The following is a 21,607-nucleotide window of genomic DNA, read 5'->3' as shown; positions in this document are numbered from 1 at the left end:
ATTTCCATTTTGTCATCCATTTGTTCTCCTCTCCTCTGTGAGTTTAGCCTTTGTCTCCACTTAGAACACCCGTAGCTCATCTTCAAGTTTTTTTAAAAGACAGGTCATATCACCTATCACTTCTTTGAAACTGTAGAGAACAACATTTATACTTTCAGTCTTCTTCCTTGGGTAGGTTCCCTGGCAGCAGTTTTTTCTTCTGCCTCTTCTGCCTTTTATTTCTCTATACAAAGATCTAGCTGTTTTTTTGTTTTTGTTTTTTTCCCCCCAGCTCAGACTTAAACGAAACCCACTAAAGAACTGGGGCGGGGGGGGGGGGGGGGGGGGGGGGGGGCTCTGCAGCTCTGTCCCCTCTCTCCCTGCAAGATCCATCTCCCTGAGTGAGGCTCGCAGCAAATCTTCAGTCACAGGCTCCCTCTTCTGAGATCTCACTATCACTGCCCGCCCTCCCTTCCTCCTTTATACCACTTCTTCATGAGCTGTCTCTCTAGACTGGGAGGCCGAACACAACGGTGTGTGGATCTGGTTTCTCCTTCACCCCTTCCCTACAGCTCTGCAGTGCCATCTACCCCATTGCCCGGCCATTTCCCCTGGCATCCAGTAAAGGATCACAGGGCTGATCTTGTGGGGATGTTTCGAGAATACTGCACCCTCAGTCAGGCTGGTGGCTCAATAAGCTCACAGCCTCCTCCTTCAGGCTGGTTCAGATTTCTTAGTATCTGGAGATGGGCTCCCTGGTCTAGGGACTGGGTTTTGGCTATTTCCTGTGGCCGAAAGTATGGAGCTTTGGTAGATTTGAGAAAGCAGAATTAAAAGATCTCTATTATCATTAGCGGGAAGTCGCTGTTTTCTAAAGATTGCAATGGGCAGGAATGAAGGGTCATCATAACGAGCCAAAGTTCTTACATCATTAATAATAGTTGATTGACATTGGAGTTTATGAGATTTAAAAGTTTCTGTATTCTTTCCTCTTTGTTTCTTGAATTCTTTCTCTTTGTCTGGACCGAAATTAGGTAGTACACTGACATTATTCTCTTCCTTTGTCATACACACAACTCTCCTAGGAGCTTGTTAGGACAGCCTTCTGTCAACTTACCTCAGGAGTTAATGGCAGGGGAGATTTATCAGTCTCACAGATAAAGAAGGGTCTGTTTGTTGAAAGTAACACATTCACGGGCAGGGTGGAAATATTCTTCATGACCAAGGGCTGGTAATCAGGTTCCAGGATAGTGTTAGGTTTCTGCAAAAGAGGAAAAAGAGGAAAGTGAGTTCTGGTAAACATAGTAAGCTTTAGCAACCAAAGTCTCATATTCACTGTTAACAGCAGAATTAGCCTTCCCTGCCCCTCCTTGCTGTCTCTTTCTCTGTCTTCCCCCTACCCTTGAACAGATTTAGATAAATCGTTTGGAATTTATAGTGGACTACTGAAAAGTGATCCTACATAAGCCAGAAAACAGAGATTAGATTTCTTACTCTCTTGTTGCCAGGGTAAAAACACCTATAGAGCCAAGCCTCTGGATAGTACTGTTACTATAGTAAGTTTCCAGTATCATAAAACAAAGTCTAATAAATTAGTGAAATCTTGTAGAAGAAGCTGTGCCTCATTATATTGAACAAAATATTTTCCTTATACAACATTTTTTCTATGCTTAAAATTTTCAATTTGTAAAAATTTATACATTTGCAATAATATATTGTTATAGTGACAAACGCTAATAACTATTTCCTGTGCATTTTTCCTGATAACACTGGGATAGTTGATTTAGAAGCATATTTTCACTTTCTTAGATGCACCAAATTTAATTTTTCAACTGGAGAAAGTATCAGAAATGGATCTTCAGCTGAACATTTTTCTCATTCTGATGTCGGAGTCCGTGTTATTTCTTGTGTGCTTTGGAAAGGGGGTCCTTTAATATCAGCAGGAGGCAACCAGACTCCTCAATCTCGGCTTCCAAAGACAGCCTCCTTCCAATCATTCTCGCAACTCTAGCCTGTTTTCACCAGGCCTCATTGTTTTGATTCGCTTTTTCTCCTTGTTCCAATTTCAGTTAAATCCTTCTGATTCTATATTTTGGTCAAACTCTGTCTCTGCTTCTTTGTTCAACACAGTCTTCCTTCTGCTGTGGCTCCTGGCCCCCCGGCTCAGGCTCTGAGGAGCTTGGGGAACCGGCGCCCACGGTGTGTCTGTCAGTCTGGGCTGCTGTAACAAACGCCATAGACTGGCCGGTTTAAACAACAGACATTAGGTCTCAGAGTTCCGGAGGCTGGAAGGGCCAAGACCCAGGTGCCAGCAGATCCCGTGTTTGGCTTTAGATGGCTGTCTTCTGTGTCCTCACATGGCTGAGAGGGCCGTGTCTCTTGTCTCTGTTTCTACTCTTCAGGGCACTAATGCCATTCCTGAGGGCTCTGTCTTCATGACTTAATCACCTCCCAAAGGCTCCACCTCCAACATCATCACATTGGGGATTGGGAGTTCAATATATGAATTTGGGGGGGGGGGGGACACACACAAATGCTCAGTCCTTAACAGTTGGCTCAAGCTCCTGCCTCAGCTGTGCTCCACTGGTCCCCTGTGCAGGCCCAGAGTTCCTTCAGGGGTTCAGTCTGGCACTTCCCATGAGATGCCAGGCATGGTCTCCCTCCCTCTGACATGGTAATACAGGTACTGAATTCACCTTGTGTTTGCAGATGATATACTACAGTCTGGGGGAGGGATGAAGCAGCACTTCTGGGCCACACAAAGGCTGTCCACCCAGTGACCTTCCTTCAGGCTGCTGTGTCACTGCAGGAAGCTTTGACGCAAAGAAGCCATACTTGGTTGGTTTTGGCAAGAGGCCATTTAGAGGTCAGCGATGAGAAGGAGTCGATGCACACAGAGCCATTCTATTTTAAAATGACCCCTTCTCTCTGGGTTGTTTGTCTCCCCAAATATCAGGAGACAGGATTTGCTGCTGGACTTCATGAAGCAAGCTGGCTGCTACTTTCAGTTGACCTTTTCAATTCCGCAGAGATGTGGCTTCATCTGTGTGGCTTGTGAATGGTACCATAGCTATAAAGTAGATCATATCTGAGGAAGCGGTTATAGAAAAATTCTTCCCACAGGCAGGGTTGGTATCATTATAGTCTAATGGCCTAAATCAGATCCGCTGCCTCAAGCCCCAAATGAGACAGGACAGATAACTGGGTGTTACGTAATTAAATCTGAACACCAACACCAACAGCCCTCTTGTGCATGCTGGGTAATAAAGTTGCATTTCTTCATCGTCCCTGATGTGGCTTACATTTGAGTGGGAAATAAACAATGAAAAATACAGTAGTTGGACATAATTCACCATTATGATATTTGGGGGGAAGAAAAGAAGGGCAAAAACAAACGAACACAGAGTTGTGATAATTTGTTTTTTAATTCAATATGTTGCTGCCATATTCAAATATTTGCTCTTTTATTCTAGTGATAAACTCAAACAGAGATTTAAACAAGAATTAAAAAAAAACCCAAGGCTTAAGGATATAAAAAGAAGAAAAGGAACTCCACGCACACATTTTTATGAGTGTTTATGGGCTTAGGAAAAAAAATCTAATAAGAAACCAGGCTGCATATTTAACATACACTGTAATGCCTTGCATAAAATATTCAATAAATACTCACTGATTTTTTTCTGAATAACCAAATTGAGAGGAAATACGATGCCACCAAATTTGGTGCAGCTGTTACTAATAAATATCTTTCCTGATTACTTTAAAAGGAAGATTTTAAGATATAGCAATGAAAACGTAATAACTGTAGCAGGAATTCGTGTCACATTAATTTTTATATGTCTCATGGAGCTTGTCACAGTTCGTTGCCCATCCTGTCACTGAAACCCGCATTCTACTTCTTCAGTGTCTATTTTCCCCACCAGCCCATTAAGCCAGGGTTCTGCTGTGTCTTTGCTGCCATATGATGTAAGTGCTCAGAAATTCTCTGCTGGCTTGAAGTGAACTTGTACATCTCACCTCCTCTACTTTTTTTTTTTTTTAAAGATTTATTTATTTATTTGACAGAGATAGAGACAGCCAGTGAGAGAAGGAACACAAGCAGGGGGAGTGGGAGAGGAAGAAGCAGGCTCCTAGCGGAGGAGCCTGATGTGGGGCTCGATCCCATAACGCCCGGGATCACGCCCTGAGCCGAAGGCAGACGCTTAACCGCTGTGCCACCCAGGCGCCCCTCACCTTCTCTACTTGACCATAACTTCCCTTATTCACCTCCTAGCTGAGCACTTTATCCCTGGTGGATACTCAATAGATATTTAATATGAACAAAATATAATGGAATCCACTACCAGAATCAATGGTCTTGAACATTCTCCTGCAAGCCTCCAGGTAACAAAAGGGTTCCTTGTTGATTGCCCCATAATGAGTTAAGCACTGCCAAACTTAGTCCCTGTATGGCACTGTGTTAGGACTTAGCTTTGATTCTGTATGTCCCACACTATGGAACAACAGCTTCCTTAATACTTAGTGTTCCCAGTTGGCTGTGAAGTTCATCTGGGAGGGACTATTCTCACTGTTATATCCCTAGCTCTCAACACAGTGCCTGGTACCCGGTAGGCCTTGATAAATACTCCATTCGGCAGCTAGTATGACTATTCCAATGAATAAATCTGACCATGTCACTCCTCTCCCTCCCTACAGCCCTCCAATGGCCAACCAGAACAAAACCCAAAGTCAAGAACATGCCTCCCAGTCATGCCAAACTCATCTGGCCTCTGCCCATTTTCTCTAGATGGACCTTGTGTTAATCCAGGCACATTTTCTAAGATGGCCGTTCAGTTCTGTATACTCACCAAGCTCTTTCCTAACTCAGGCCCTTCGCATGTGTTGTTCCCTCTGCCTATGATTCCTTGTCCTTCCCTCATCACCAGACTAACTTTTACTTCTCCTTCAAGTCTCAACTCAAGGCCCTTGCTGAAGAAAGCTGTCTATGACCACATGTACATATACGGCCACGTCTCTGAGGCATGTTCTCACAACACCTTTTTTTTTTTTTTTTTAAGATTTTTTTATTTATTTACTCGACAGAGATAGAGATAGCCAGCGAGAGAGGGAACACAAGCAGGGGGAATGGGAGAGGAAGAAGCAGGCTCATAGTGGAGGAGCCTGATGTGGGGCTCAATCCCACAACGCCAGGATCACGCCCTGAGCCGAAGGCAGTTGCTTAACCGCTGTGCCACCCAGGCGCCCCTCACAACACCTTTTATCTTTTCTCCTTAGCACTGTTTAAAACTGAATCTTAAACAACTAAATTTTAATAATTTGTTTACGGTCTATAACCTCAACCAGTCTCTTAGCTTTGACTATGTCGGGCTGGTTTACCAGATTTCCAGCACCAATCCAGTCTTCAACTTGGAAGAGTCATTGCCTACATATCTGTTTGGGATCACACATAATTCTAGGATGGAAGTCAGCAGGATGTGGCCCCCACCTCCTCACCATCCTGACTCCCTGCCCCAAGCAGCAGCCATTCCTAGCTTTCCCGTCCTTGGCCTCCTCCATTCATTGCTTGTCTCTAATGGCCATATAAAGTCATGGGCATTTATAGCCACATAAATTAAAGAGTGTGAATCAAACAGTTTAAGTTGATCATTCTCAGGCAGTGTTAGGTGATCTGCATAACAGCTTAACATGCATCTCCATTTCCTCACACAAGTGTGATGGGAATGACAACAGAAGCTACAGCATAGATTGTTGTGAGAAAACAACTGGGAAAGTGTATGTAGGGAGCACAGCTTGACGCCAGTGCATATCAATCAGTTAAGTGGTGGCTACTCTTTTTTTTTTTTCTTTTTTCAAATTTTTATTTAAATTCTAGTTAGTTAACGTACAGTGCAATGTTGATTTCTGGAGAAGAATTCGATGGTTCATCACTTATGTACAACACCCAGTGTTCATCGCAAGAGCCCTCCTTAATGCCCATCACCCATCTAGTCCATTACCCACCCACCTCCCTCCATCAACCCTTAGTTTGTTCTCCGTCATTAAGAGTCTCTTCTGATTTGTTTCCCTCTCTCCTTCTTTTCCCCCTCCCATATATTCACCTGTTTTGTTTCTTAAATTCCACATATGAGTGAAATCTTACGGTATTTGTCTTTCTCTGACTGACTTATTTCACTTAGCATTATACTCTCTGGCTCTATCCATGTCATTGCAAATGGCAAGATTTCGTTCCTTTTGATGGCTGAGTAATATTCAATTTTAAATATATATCACTATATATGTGTGTGATTTATACATATGTGATATATATATTTATATTGTGATTTATATATATCTATATATCATACCTTCTTTATCCATTCATCAGCTGATGGACATTTGGCATCTTTCCATAGTCTGGCTATTGTTGATGATGCTGCCATAAACATTGGGGTGCATGTACCCCTTCAAATCTGTATTTTTGTATCCCTTGGGTAAATACCTAGTAGTGCAATTGCTGGGTCATAGGGTAGCTCTATTTTCAACTTTCTGAGGAACCTCCATACTGTTCTCCAGAGTAGCTGCACCAGTTTGGATTCCCACCAACAGTGCAAGAGGGTTCCCCTTTCTCTGCATCCTAACCAACACCTGTTGTTTCCTGAGTTAATTTTAGCCATCCTGACATGTATGAAGTGGTATCCTGTTGTGGTTTTGATTTGTATTTCCCTGATGCCGAGTGATGTTGAGCATCTTTTCATGTGTCTGTTAGCTATCTGGATGCCTTTTCTGGACAAGTGTCTATTCATGCCTTCTGCCCATTTCTTAACTGGATTATTCATTTTTTGGGTGTTGAGTTTGATAAGTTCTTTGTGGATTTTGGATACTAACCCTTTGTCAGATATGTCATTTGCAAATATCATCTCCCATTCTGTAGGCTGCCTTTTAGTTTTGTTGATCATTTCCTTTGCTATGCAGAAGCTTTGTATCTTGATGAAGTCCCAATAGTTTATTTTTGCTTTTATTTCCCTTGCCCCCGGCAACATGTCTAGTAAGAAGTTGCTATGGCTGAAGTCAAAGAGGTTGCTAGTGGCAGCTATTCTTACTGATTATTATAATTATCAATAATTCTACTCCAACCCTTTCTATACTGCAATGTTTATTTAATCTAGTTAGAGTAAAAGGATCAACTAAAATGCATTTTCAGTTCCCTGGAATACCCCTTCACTTACTTTGGTCTTCTAAATCAGGAATGATGGAAGTAGAATTTCCATAGCAATTTACATTTCAGAAGAAGGTAGGTTTAGATTCAGAAGTTTTAGTTGAATGTGTATTGGCCTTGAAAGCTTAAAAAAACATTGGCTGGGTGTAGGTGTTAACAGGCTTCCCATTAATTTAGCTTCCAAGTTGAAAATGTGAACACGCTGACCCCTACTGCACCCACCCCGGGCAGCAAGCCGCACTGACCTTCTCCAGTCGGTATATGAGCTGTTTGGTGGAGAGCTGGATAAGCGGCGCTATGAACTCACAGAGGATATCCACAGTCATCACCAAGCTCTTCCCCTTTTGCGCCCCGATCATAGCATGGCACACCAGCTTTTCTTTGACGATCTGTAGAGGAGATATACCGGCACTTCTGGAACATCCATAGCTCAGAAAACTCATTTCTTAACAATCAGCAAGCTAATTCTCAACTACCTGCCTGGAGACACCAGGGAAAAAGCACATTTTTCTGAGCAATGCATTTCAGGGATTGCTCTCTGTCACACTATTATTCAAGTCTGATTGGTCGAATACATCCTGGATGGATCCTGTGTTGGTTTCTGACTGCTCCTGAGGACACGATCGATCTACATTCAGTTCAACATGTATTATGTATCAGGACTGTTAGGAGCTAGATGTACAGAACAGTGACAGACAAGGCAGGTAAAACCCTTCCTGGGCTTATAGTTCAATGGTAGATACATGATTTCTTATTGAGCTAATCAGGAGCTATGGCTAGAAAAATTTTGCCTTTCATTCTTGAATATTTAAAAATCATGCTATAGAAACCAGTATTTCTTTGGACCCAAGAGGACCAGATTTTTATAAAGTACAAAGGGCCTACAGTGAAGTGATATCACGATTAGCTTATATTGAAGAGTACTCAGGTTTTGGATGTTAATGAATTCAAGTCTCTTCTCAATTATGTACTACAACAGGGAAGAACATTCTGGGAAGCTTTTAGTAAATCTTAAACTGAATTTAGAATCCCAGCTGCTCTGATTTAATGCCTTTAAAAATATGATCGGCTCTTGATAACATTGTAAATGTTCTCCTGCAACAGGCTGCCAGTGTCTTGCGATGAGGGGCTGTGTTCTATTCATCTCTGCATCCTCAGTGCCTAGCATGGTGTTTGTCATGGATACATACTTAGTAAAAGTTGGCTGAATCCCTGGATAACAGAAAGAAAGAGTAAATTATTTACTCCATGATGGGAAATAATCTTTTTGTTTTTGTTTTTGCACTAAAGATGTATTTTGCCTGAAAATGCTCTGCAAAGAAACAAGGTAAAGGAAATAAAGTCTGTGACCCTAAAGGAGCTGAGGCCCAGGACGGGCTTTCCCATCGTGTCTGCTGGGAGACAAATTTGTATCGTTTCCTATTTCATGAGGAAAAAGTTCGGTATCCCCTCCTACTTCAGTGACTCCAGCAGGAGCTCAAGCATGATCATTTCCCAACCACAAAGCCTGCATCTGTGAGGTAGAAGAGGCTCAGGAGTGATTTAGGAAGTTTCTTTTATTTTTTTGATGCTTTCCAATTTCCACAAGGGAATAGGAATAAACAGACAATGATTTGGAACTGCCTAAATGTTTAAAGCAGAATAGTGATGATATAAATATGAGCAGGACATTGGAGCTGCTGACAATAACTCAGCTTTTTAATTGACACGTAAAAAGATGATGGTTATAAATAGGAAGCTGTTGTGTCAGGTTGAGAGGGAAGGGACCAAGGATGTCCGAATCCCTGGATAGGAGAGGTGGCTGAGAGTGTCTCTAAAAACATCCTTTTTGAATAAATACGAAATTAATATTGCTAAGTGTTAAGAGGAGGTTTAGCTTTGGCTGAACGCTGGATGTCCCCCTGCCAGAAACTTGCTGGATGGTCCCCGCTGACCCTGGGGATGAGAACCTCCTTGAAATGGTATTTTAAGGTTGGGTTCATGGTAGCTGTAGAAACAAACAGAAAACTGAGCAGAGCTGAACCCTGAAAGCAATGGGTGCTGCCATGGTAACTCCGTGCTGTGTGAAAACCGTGAGAAACCACATCCTTTCTTCAGATAAATGTCAAGGGATTCTCCTAAGAAATAGATAGAGCAAAGATTTATTTAGGAGAAAAATAGTTCCTAAATGTGCTGTCCTCTTACCCTGGGAGTAGCAGAATAGCCTTCGAGTATCACATCGATCGTCTGATCTGGGTACAGCTCCATTCTGACGGGGTGGAGCTGAAACACGGGGCCTGGGGGAGCCCTGGACTCCTGGGAGCACTGGGGTTGGGGCTGGCTCTTAGCAAGACCCTTCTTAGCCAGGCCCTTCTTGCTCAGCTTGTCCTGCGGATAGAAATCTTCATTCATCCAGAACAATTGTTGGACCCGACGTCCCTTGTTGGTCAACTTGAAGCGGTAATAATAGGTGTCCAGGCTGGAAAAGAAGAGGCAGGGATTGAGAGGACTCTGCTCTGGAGTGTTCTGTTCAGCTCTACACTCTTGGGATTTACTCTTCTGAAAGTATTTTAAAAAGTGAGTGATGAAGGGGTGCCTGGGTGGCACAGCGGTTAAGCATCTGCCTTCGGCTCAGGGCGTGATCCCGGCGTTATGGGATCGAGCCCCACATCAGGCTCCTCTGCTGGGAGCCTGCTTCTTCCTCTCCCACTCCCCCTGCTTGTGTTCCCTCTCTCACTGGCTGTCTCTCTCTCTGTCAAATAAATAAATAAATAAAATCTTAAAAAAAAAAGTGAGTGATGAAATAGACATTAGTTTTATAATTTTAGGAAGGCTAAATCATGAGGCTACTGTCCCCACCACAGTAATGGGACAAGGTGGAATCTACTTGTGGAGTCCACAGACTTGAGTCTGGCACCTGAGTTTGGTTCCTGAGTTGCCAACACCAGGGAAGGAGCACGGAACACAGACACAGCACGTGCGAAAACCACTCTTATTAATGAGAAATGATTCTGAGGAGTGAAAGGAAAGCAAAATACCTACTGGAGGAAAAATACATTTCAACTTGTGACTGATTAAAATATCTTGTGAGGAGCTCAACTTGAAGGATACTTCAAAGAGAAACCACACATATCCACCAAGCCCAAGCGAAGCTCAAGGGGACTGTACGATGGACTAGAACATCAGCTGGATTGGTCATTTTTCTTAGACTAGTGCTTTAGAAATGCTGCTATTTCATTCATTAATTCACTTGTTCATTCATTCATCTATTCCATGAATACTCATTAAGAACCTCTTGATTGTCTGGCTCTTTGAGAGACACTGTGATCTCTAAGACCCTGGAGGTGGCTCAAACATGATTTTCTTTGGGATTAAAAAAAAAAAACTGATTTATAAGCTTATTTAAAAAAATTTTTTTTCCAGGGATAAAACTCATCTCAGGACTGTTTTTTATTTTTAAAATTTTATCAGGCTTTGAGATTTCATCCCCTCTGTTCCTCCTTAGAAATATCATCATATCTAATAAGTAAGTTGAAGCATCAGATAAATAATAAGGAGTATTTGCCAACTGTCAGGTGTAACCACTTCTATCTAAGTACGCATCCACAGAGCATGCTTCCTGGAGGAGTCTGACTTCATGGCTAAGTCCAGGCTGTAGGGAAATAATAAAGAATTCAATTGTTTATGAAGTAGGCAGTGCTGTCACGTATACATGGTAGGTATATATTTCAATCCTCACAGCAACCCCCTAATAATAAGTATCTTTTCTCCTAATTTATAGATAAAGGAATAGAAGCTCTGAAAATTTAAGGGAGCGGCCCCAAAATATGCAACCAGAAGAGGTGGCATATGGGTATTTCTTCAGACCCTTACGTTCAAAAAGTTGGCCAACTGTTTCTGCGAAGGGATGAATAATAAATACTTCAGACTTCTTGGGCCACGTGGTCTGTCACGACTACTCAACTCTCCATTGTAGTGTGAAAGGAGCCACAGAACTCTATAGGACAGGCCCGGCTGTGTGCCAATAAGACTTCATTTATAGAAAGAGGCAGTGGGCTGCAGTTTGCCCACCCCTGCTTTTGACGTTTCTCCTGGAGATTGCTGGCATCCTGATTTTATGGTGAAAAGAATAACCACAGGGTTTGTCCAGAGGAGAAATTGGCAGCTAAAAGCTGCAGTTTGCTTCTACATTCATAGACAACTACCAGCTAATGCTCCGTTTCTAGGCAAGTGTCAGAAAATCCTTTGGGGCTATTTGACACTATTTGTAGGCTAAGGAGAACATGTAATTAAGTCTGGCATGCAGTATATTGTTTTCTATAATTATATTTGAGTGCATTTAACAAGAAATTTGGAAATAGGAGTCTGGTACGCAATGACAAAATGCCCTAGCTTATGGTCAATACATGGGTGGAGAGGAGCATTTTTATACCTAGTGAATGCAAAAACTGTAATTGGATGCTTCTCTGAAAACATATGCTATTCAACTGACTCCCCTGTTACTTCATGCCTGTTGGTTAATGTATTTTCGATCAAGTGTCATGTGTTGTAGATGGAGCAGAGGAAAGGAGGTGTGGATGGGGTTTTGGGGAGGACCTTAACTGATTTTTGTCAAGCACATCTTCTCTAAGTATAGTGTGTCCAACTTGGTTTCAAGGCCTGTTACACCAGAGGGCAGGAGCACCCCTCTAAGATCTGTTCACAGTATTGCAACAGACAGGCCAAATTCAACTGGCCCCCAAGAGTCGACCAGTTGCAGCCATGTGACTCCTCTGAGGAACCATGAATAAACCCCCCTATATATCCTCCACTGTTAGCATTCAAACCTCATACATTTTCAGAGCCGCATTTAGACTATTCTGCTCAAAGATGTCTATCCTCTACCCCCTTTTATTTAAATACGGAGATTCTCTAGCTTTTCAGGTGGAGCTAATTGCAACCATCTCAATTGTTGGTGCTTGGGAGGGGAGACAAGCAGAGAACATAACACCAGAAAAATTACTGGCCTTGCAATACCTGATAATATACAATAAATGTTTAACCTTCCAAGTTCTACTCTACTTAGGTCACCACCAAGTTGCATCTGTATTTTCTACATTCATGAAGAGGAATTAGCAGTGCATTGAAATTAAAGAGGAGATGTCATGGTTGAGATTCTAAATCTGTCACAAAGAAGCCACTGTATATTTGAGAGAAAAATGCACTTCTGTAAGTCTCTGCTCTAGTGTGGAGGGACATGGCTTGGAGAACTCCACTACGCCGTGCCTAGGAAATGTCTTCTTGTGGCTAATGTACCATCTGGAGGGAGAGTGAAGACAGGAAAAAGGGTGGGGGGCGGTGGCGCCTGAAGATGCTAGTTCTATTGACTTAAAATAATTCTTCAAAGTAGAGCTGATGTTCAGCTAATGCAACATCTGGAGTCTCTATAAGAATCGGTCCAGGATGTCTCCCTACCTAAAATGTGCTCCCAAATTGAGTTCTGGAGCAAAGGGCTTATCTGAGACAATGGTGGAACCAACTCCGGAAGCCTGGACGGGAATCCGGTAAGTGTTGCTATTTTCTACGTCCAAAATGACCGTGTCTTTGAATGTCAGGATGTCGTTCAGGTTGGCCGTCAGTGTCAGCTGAACATCGGTTTCCGGGGGCACCATGCCTTCACTGGGTTCAATCGTCCACAGGGACTTTTTGTGTGCCTGCAACACAAGACTGCAAGTTAACAGTGAAGATATTCTTGGCTTTTCATTCTGCTCATGTCAAAGCCCTCTAGACTTCAAATGGCTGGCACTGCAGAACTCCACATCAGAGACAAACATTATTTTTTTGAATCAAAGCAGCTGGGTGTTTGTTGGCTTTTCTTTTTTTTCAAAAAAGCAATCTGATTCTGAAGAGCAAACCTACAATTCCACTTTTGAATGCTCTGTGAAGATTCTTTATATCTCTTTCTCAAGATGACAGTCCAGTTCTCTAACAAGCTTATACTAATTATCTGCTCTAATCTCCAATTCTGAGATCCCGACAGAAGGTACAACATCCTTCCTGGAATCTGTAATTTTTAAAAAACAAATGTTTTTCAAGGGCAAATTTCTATGATGTTATAGTGAGGATGAACAGCTTTCATTAACGAACACAATACAGGAAGTTTTGATACATATTATTCCATGATAATCAATGGAATTTCGTTTGCTAAAATTTCAAACTTATTTTGAAATATATGACAAGACTAAATTATACAGTTGGAAGTGATGCCCACCAATCTGTCTCCTTTAACCACTTAGACTCTCATAGCTCACTCTTTCCTCCCTAAGGTCTTTGGCCAAATGATACCTCTCAACGAAGCCTACTCTGCCCAGCACATTTTAAATTGCAAACCTTCCCCCAGGAATCCGGATCTCCTTTGCCCTGTTCTATTTTTTTTTCCCCGTAGCACTTACCATCTTCTAACATAGTGTATAATTATTATATATTATTTATACATTTATATATAATATTTATTTATTAAATAATATAATTTATTAAATAATATATTATATATAATAATATAGAAATAAATATATAAATATTTATATATACTCATATATAAATATTTATTATATATATAATATTTATTAAGGACCTGCTATGTACCAATTATAAGTGCTGGGGACATATATCCATGAACACCAACAAGAACAAAAAACATAAACATCCCTTCTATGGAGAGCTTATATCCTAGTGCAAGGAGACAAATAAGCATGTAAAGAAGTTAATTATACACTACGTTAGAAGATGTTTCTTCCTTATGTTAAGCAAAGAGGCTTTTTTTTTGTACCTTCCATAACATTGGAATTTGGTCCACTCCCTTGGAGATAAATAGGATAAATTGAAGCTCCCTCTTTTGCTTAACAGCCCTTTAAATCCTGCATCCTACCTTTAGAAGAAAATCTCATATAGCATAATCAGGCCCCAAAATAAGTTAAAAATTTGGTTAAGGTGTCAAGTTATAAAAATGTTGTAAGCATCTTATTTACTCTAAAAATATAAATTCTGCTTCCTTGATGGTAATCTATCTATTTTTTCAGGCTCCTTTTAAGATTTTCCCCTTGTATGTATGTATGTATATATGTATTTAATTTAAATTCAATTCAGTTACCATATAATGTACTATTAGTTTCAGGGGCAGAATTTAATGAGTCATCAGTTGCATCCAACACCCAGGGCTCATCACATCGAAGTGCCCTCCCTAATGCCCGCTACCCAGTTACCCCATCGCCCCACTCCCTTCCCTCCAGCAACCCTCAGTCTGTTTCCTAAAGTTAAGAGTCTCTTATGGTTTGCCTCCCTGTTTTTATCTTGTTTCATTTTTCCTTCGCTTCCCCTATGTTCATCTGTTTTATATTTAATTGTTTGCAGGGCAGTTTCACTATAAGTTGTCTAATGAGTTTATTTGCATACCCTGCTTGGAATTTGCTTCTCTTCTAGAATCTGTGGTTTGATATCTCTTATTTTTGAAAAATTTTCAGCCATTATCTGTTTAAATATTTTTTCTGCCTCATTCTCTTCCCTATCCTTGTGTGTGTATGGCTTTTCTCTTGTGTCCTCCGTCTCTTAGACACCCATCCGCACTTTCCATTCTTTTGCTCTTGGTGCTTCAGTTTGGATTTGTTCTGAGCTATCTTCCAGTTCACTAATTCTTTCTTCAGCTGTGTGCAAGTCACTTTTAAATACACCTATTATGTTCTTGCTTTTACACGTAAACAACAAAAATGTGAGTCAGAAGGGGCTGGGGTGAAGTGCTCCAGGGAAACCTAAAGAACGAGATGCTTCTCCAGAGCAGAGGATATTGAAATCCTTTGACTGTGACGTGATTAACTTGCAGGATCTCAGCACTCTAGACACTGACAACCAGCTGGCCAAGAAGAGAAGAAAGAGGATGGAGGATCACATGCTGCAACTTTCTGTACCAACCCTGGAAGTGTTACACATCACTTCTGCCACTTCCACTGTCCAGAACTCAGTCATGCAGCCATGCTCAACTACAAAAAGGGCTGAGAAATGTCATCTGGCTCTGAGGCCAAGAGTAAAAGGGAGTGGGTGTGGCGAATCACTAGCCGCCTGCTGCTAAAGTCATCCTGATGGTTAAGGCTACTGCTAGATTCTTAGGGTCTTCTCCCAACTGACCTGGATCTCAGATTTTGGAAGGTGAAGAATTTACTCCATCAGAACACAGAAATGGGTGCATAACTTGGCATTTCAACTCCTCTGTGAATTGAGTGGTGTTCATACCTATCTGGTGTTAGGACAAATGGAGAGGTAGCTACAAGAGAAAATAAGAAAGTTCTAGGCCAAACCATCTCAGCTGTTGGCCCTTCTTCCCAAATTAGTGGCCTTGAAACATTCTACATAGTTTTACTCATTTATGGGACTCTGCTTACAATTAAAACATGAATCAATGCCATTTTTGTCCGTCTTTTATCAAAAAACAAATGCCTTTCAGAAGAAAGTTCTGTCAATGTCATCTCTCCTGTTATAACCATTTATTTTCCTGCTCTAGCCAGTAGCATAGGTCAATCCTCTGTTCACAACGAAGATAGGGTGTGCTATTTCAAGTCAAGGGACATTATTTTTCAATGGATGGGTACCATTTCTATTCTGATTCCTGCTGACATAGGTTGGCTGCCCTGGAAAGAAGATATGAAGCTGCTCTCCAGGGCCAAATTGGTGAGGCTTCTTTTTGATGAAGCTTATTAATCAATGTTTGGCATAAAACCAGGCAGCAAAGTATATCATAGAATCCACGAACAAGGCACATTAAAACGCCAGCTGCTAAGGTACTAGACTATCCTCCCCCAAAGTCAAGCTTTAAATTGCTCTAAAACCCTTATGTCTCCTTGCTGTTTGACTTTTAGGGATGTCCTTTGCTACTAGGAAGGACTTGGCATATGTGACATTTTCTGTTATCAGATGGCAGATCTGATGGAAGAAGGAATGGATGAATGATAATCATCATAGCTATGGAGGACATCCCACAACCTTTCAAAACTACAATAGAGTAAGATAACAACTGATGGAAATAGGTGAGGAAGGAGGGTTTGGAAGGAAAAGGGATGTGGGTTTCAGTCCCAGCTCCACTGCTTTCCAACTGCTGGATCTTGGGTGTGTTACTTAACCATGCCCAGGCTCAGTGTTCTCATCTGGAGCTTTTGAAATCAGCTGCACCCTCTGTGCAGATCGTGGTGGTGCTTCAGTGAGGTAATGCATGTGAAACTCAGAGGAGAATCCGACACATCGTAAGTCCTCACAAATGACAGCCATTGTCATCATTTCATCAAAATATGAAATGCCCCACATGACACATAATTGTGGGCTCAATAGTATTTGCTAAAAATAATAGATTACAAAACAGAGAAACAAAGATGGACGCTAAGAAAGCATACAACAGATACTCCTCTGGCCAGAAGAGAAGCAACTTGTAAGGGTTTGTGGTAGGAAGAATTATAAGGTGGCCCCCAAGATGTCTATCTCCTGATGTAAAGGTATCTTCTTGCAGTTACCTAGTCAAACATGAATCTAGGTGCTACTGTGAAGGGATTTCGCAGATGGAATTAAGGTCCTAAGTCCATTGATTTTTAAGGTGGGAAGATTATCCTTAGTGGGTCAGATGAGCCCTTAGAAGGGATTGGGCTCACTCTGGAAGACACTATGGAGGTTCCTCAAAAAGTTAAAAATAGAACTACCCTACAACCCGGCAATTGCACTATTAGGTATTTATCCAAGGGATACAAGCATAGTGACTTGAAGGGGCACATGCACCCCAATGTTTATAGCAACCATGTTCACAATAGCCAAAATATGGAAAAAGCCTAGATGTCCATCAACAGATGAACAGATAAAGATGTGGTGTGTATACACACACACACACACACACACACACACACACACACAGGAATACTATTCAGCCATCAAAAAGAATAAAACTGGGCACCTGGGTGGCTCAGTTGGTTAAGTGACTGCCTTCAGCTCAGGTCATGATCCTGGAGTCCCAGGATGGAGTCCCGCATTGGGCTTCCTGCTCAGCAGGGAGTCTGCTTCTGTCTCTGACCCTCCCCACTCTTGTGCCTCTCTGTCTCTCAAATAAATAAATAAAAGCTTAAAAAAAAAAAAAAAGAATAAAACCTTGCCCATTTGCGACGACATGGATGGAACTAGAGGATATTAGGCCAAGTAAAATAAGTCAGTCAGAGGATGACAAATACCATATGATTTCATTCATATGTGGAATTTAAGAAACAAAACAGATGAACATAGAGGAAAGGAAGGAAAAATAAGACGAAAACAGAGTAGGAGACAAACCGTAAGAGACTCTTAACTATAGGAAACAAACCGAGGTTGCTGGAGGGGAAGGGGGTAGAGGAATAGGGTAACTGGGTGATGGGCATTAAGGAGGGCACTTGATGTAATGAGCACTGGGTGTTGTATGCAACTGATGAATCACTAAGTTACCTGTGAAACAAACAAACAAAAAAAAAACCCAAAAATGGGGAGATTATCCTTAGTAGATCAGATGAGCCCTTAAGGTTTCACATATTTGTTCCCAAATGGTAAAAATGAGCTTTCCTAAGCCTTCTATCCAAACTTCAGCAACACCTGCCTCTGTTTTTTTCTGTAAATCGGGGGTAGAAAGGACGAGTCCTTAGAGCAGCCCGTGAACAACACGTACAGAAGGCTGATACATGCATGTACACAAGACAGTAAAAGATGGAAAGATGGTGATCTTCTGCAATTCAGAATTTCATGCCCACTGGTGATGAGTGTGACACCCTGAGGTTTCACACGTCTGAAGATGACATCTGCTTTTTATTTGATAATAGTGCACCAGTACACCTCTTAGGCACTGCTCAGCTCTCAAGGTAATACGGTCAGAACTTTTATAAGTTTCCTTAGGGTGTAGTTAATACTTGCCATGGAAGACAGACATGAATGCTATTGTTTGCACATGTATTTCAACAATAAATGAGAGTGAATATACTCAGGCCGACCTCCTCTTCCATAGTGCTAATGAGCACGGAGCTGGAAGAAAAAGCTGTGCACTTTCTTCAAAATGACTTGTTTGCCAGTTGAAATCTGCAAGAATTTCCTTCCATGGAATGAGAAGACACAAATAACAACAGGAACCAATGTGCAGAGCTAGGGATTTCTTTGGATTAATACTATTATCTCAGCAGATGATCACTTCTTTGTGGAATAAGAACAATGAACAGTCACTGAGGCCTTTCTCCTTTTCGTCTGCTAAATGGTATCTCGACTCATTTGATTCTCTTCCCTGAAGTGAGTCACTTTGCTACTTAAAATAATTAACTGAGAATTAGGAGATGAAGTAAAAAAGAAATGGTGCCAGAGCTTTACAAGAGAGGAAGCAGAGGGTAGTGTTTAAACTGTGGGCTTTGAAGTCACATGACTTGGTGGTCAACTGCGGACTCTGCCATTTGTAGCCAGGTGATCCAGAATTAATTTGAAAATCTATTTCCGTTTCCTCATCTGCTAAATGTGCTGCATGAAGATGAAATAAAACAGGTGCCAAGCATCTAGCACTTTGTCTACCATAGAGTAAATGCTCAGTAAAGGGTGGGTATTATTAATGTTACCTATCAAAACTTCATGTCCAGTTCCCCTTCCTGCTTGTGCCCTCCCCAGGCTACATTAGTGACAGGGTTCTTTTTCACAGGCCTCATCCTGCTCCTATTCTGATAAAGATACTGGAGGGCTCTCCAAGGTCTGGACCACTGGTGTTGAATCCTTTACCCCTTTGAGAATGCTATGCAACCCCACCACAGAAAATGTACACACACACACACACACACACACACACACACACACACACACCAGACTTTACATATAATTTCCAAGGTTCATGGTGAATGTTTGTCAGTTTTTCTGTCTGAAACATGGCAGCCTGTAATCAAGACTGGTATACCAGATAGAAGCTTTTGGTCTGGAGAATCTATTTCAGATTCTTCATAAGAGGGTCCCAATGTGCTTTTCCACGCTTCCTTCCTAGGCACTGTCAATTTCCAACATGCTCCCTTGACTTTGGCCCTCCCGGCTCTCTCGCCCTTCCCAAGTGTACCGTACATCGTCCGTGCACTTAACTATGCTACTCTCTGGGATCGTGCACCCCATTTCCCTGTCCTCCTCCTCCTCATCCTCCAAGTCTCCACTCAAATGTTTTATGTATGAACATTTTAAGTTTTATAGAAGTATTAATCACTTCCTCCCCTGTGGTTACGTATCATAACACGGTGCACTGTAATACTGTATCAGTTGTGTATTTATTTCTTTTTCCGAGATTGTAAACACTTCAAAGAAAGAAACCATTCTGTATGCCCTTACGTCTCTCACTTCAGTTAGCACAGTACCGGGCATGGGGAAGGGGTTCAAAAAATATTTTTTTTGTCAATAAATAAATGAAAATGTTCAGCCTTACTAGTAAGCCAAAGAAATACTAACAATACACCTTTTTTTTTTTTTTTTCATCTGCCAGATTTGGCAAGGGTCTGGAAGAGGGTGACATTCTTCAACACTGCTGGGGGTAGGATGTAAATTGGTATAGATTTTCTGGGAGATAATGTCATAAGATATAGCAAGCCTTTTAGTTATGTTCATGCCATATGACCCAGCAAATGCATTTCTAGAAGTCTAGTCAAAGGGAAGAGTGAGGAATGTGATCAGCAATTCTGACATGAGCCCGGTTTACGGTGGTAAAAAACTGGAAACAATCTATCAGTAGGGGATTAATTAAAGCAACTCTGGTGGAGCCAAGTGATGCAACAGAATCAGTCACTGAAATGATCTGAACAGGAATAGTCCTTAATGATTCATATTGAAAGTGACTACACTTCATTGTTGAGTGAAAATAGCTGGTAATGAAGCAGTACTATCCCATGGGAGGGGAAACACAGTGATGTTTCAGAAGATATTCACTGAAAATTTAAGAGTGGTTATATGCTCGGTGGCATTGTGAGTGGTTTTTTTCTTCCTCCTTTAGTTCTACAAGGATAATGTCAATTGCATAATAAGAAGACATGTACTTATATTTATTGAAGAAAGAACTCGTCCTAAAAGGATGTGGACACTCTCTTTAGAGCCCATGTAATTTTAACTTTGTTTGCTCTCTTGCTTCCATTTCATTCCCAGTTTCTTTCTTTCTTAGAAGATTTTCTTTGTAAATAAAAAATACAGGTACACAGTGTTAAACCCAAATGAGTATATGGGTAGAGTCTCTCTCTCTTCTATCTGTTGATGGCCACTAGCTGCCATCCCAAGAGGCAGCCACTGTTGGCAGTTTTCTGCATATCTTTCCAGATATTCTTTATGATTAAAAAAAAAAAAGCCCATTTGCATATATACTACTTTTTCTTACATAAATGGTAATGGCATACTATAATACTTTCCTGCAGCAAGATTTAAGTTTTCAAATTTTTATGAGATGTACACATACAAATAATTTGCAAAGTCAAATGGTTCTAAGAAAAAAACCATGAAAAGAGTGGTCCCTCAAGCCCACTCTCCCACACTTCCCTGTTATTCCCATCCTTGTCCATTAACGGAGGCAACCGCTGTCAATTTTTTTTGCATTTTCTTTTGGCGTTTGCCTTCCTTTAAAGAATCTACTGCTACTTCTTAACTTTCCAGTTTGAGCATTATCAATTTACTTCTCTCTACCGAAGACAATGACAGCTCTTCTCTCTCTCTCTCTCTTCATCACTTTCTTCCCTCCATCCCCCCAGTATAGTTAAAACTTATTTTCTGGTGAGAATCTACTCCATTGTGAGCATGTAAATACTATTCACAGCTGAGCTATGAAAAGCATACTGTGATTACATTTCCATTTGTGTACAACTTTTATTTTCCCAGGAATTATTGTCTTGTCTTTACTTGTTGTTTAATGTATCTACCATGGATGCATCCCCAAACTCTCAAAGGGGGTAAATGTCCTCTCAATACTTTAGAAATATCCGATTTTCTATCAGCTCCATTTTCTTAGAGACAAATCTCTCTTGGAGTCATCTGTTCTGCACCTCCTGTTTGGACTGGCTGCTCCCTGGGCCTGCCATACAACTGACATCCTAAGAATGCCACACAGCACATCCTGTGTATTCCTTGAGCTTCTTTCCTGTGTCTGAGCCCCTGTATCCCATATCTCATGTTTTCCTCACTTTGGTGGAGAACATTCTTCACTACCTTCCCAAGAAAGGATTCATGGAGGGCAAATGTTTTGATTTCTTGCATGCGTGAAATGTCTTTATTCTACACCCATACTCAATTAATCTTGTGGATGAATGATGAATTCAAGACTAAGATTTATTTTCCTTCAAAAAGTCTTTTTTCCACCCCAGTGTTGCCGTCTAGAAGTTTGAGGTCATTCTGGTTCCTGATTTTTTTTTTTAGCACTAATATTTTTCCATCTGGAATTTAATG

General features: G+C 41.3%; 1 protein-coding gene across 1 annotated transcript in view; it reads right to left on the bottom strand.

Moving 5' to 3' along the window:
* HYDIN (HYDIN axonemal central pair apparatus protein) overlaps positions 1-21,607 on the bottom strand; it is a 394,665-nt gene that overhangs the window by 163,961 nt on the left and 209,097 nt on the right. The window contains exons 20-23 of the mRNA XM_008702363.2: positions 12,608-12,846; positions 9,359-9,632; positions 7,420-7,563; positions 1,097-1,240 (exon numbers count right to left, since the gene is read on the bottom strand). Of these exons, the coding sequence (XP_008700585.2) occupies positions 1,097-1,240; positions 7,420-7,563; positions 9,359-9,632; positions 12,608-12,846 (801 nt within the window). The remainder of the gene's footprint in view (positions 1-1,096; positions 1,241-7,419; positions 7,564-9,358; positions 9,633-12,607; positions 12,847-21,607) is intronic.

Source organism: Ursus maritimus, unplaced genomic scaffold, assembly GCF_017311325.1.
Source record: "Ursus maritimus isolate PB19 unplaced genomic scaffold, ASM1731132v1 scaffold_19, whole genome shotgun sequence".
NCBI classification, from domain to species: Eukaryota; Metazoa; Chordata; class Mammalia; order Carnivora; family Ursidae; genus Ursus; species Ursus maritimus.
The sequence above is the reverse complement of the archived record's forward strand: the minus strand, read 5'-3'. Positions and strand labels throughout refer to the sequence as shown.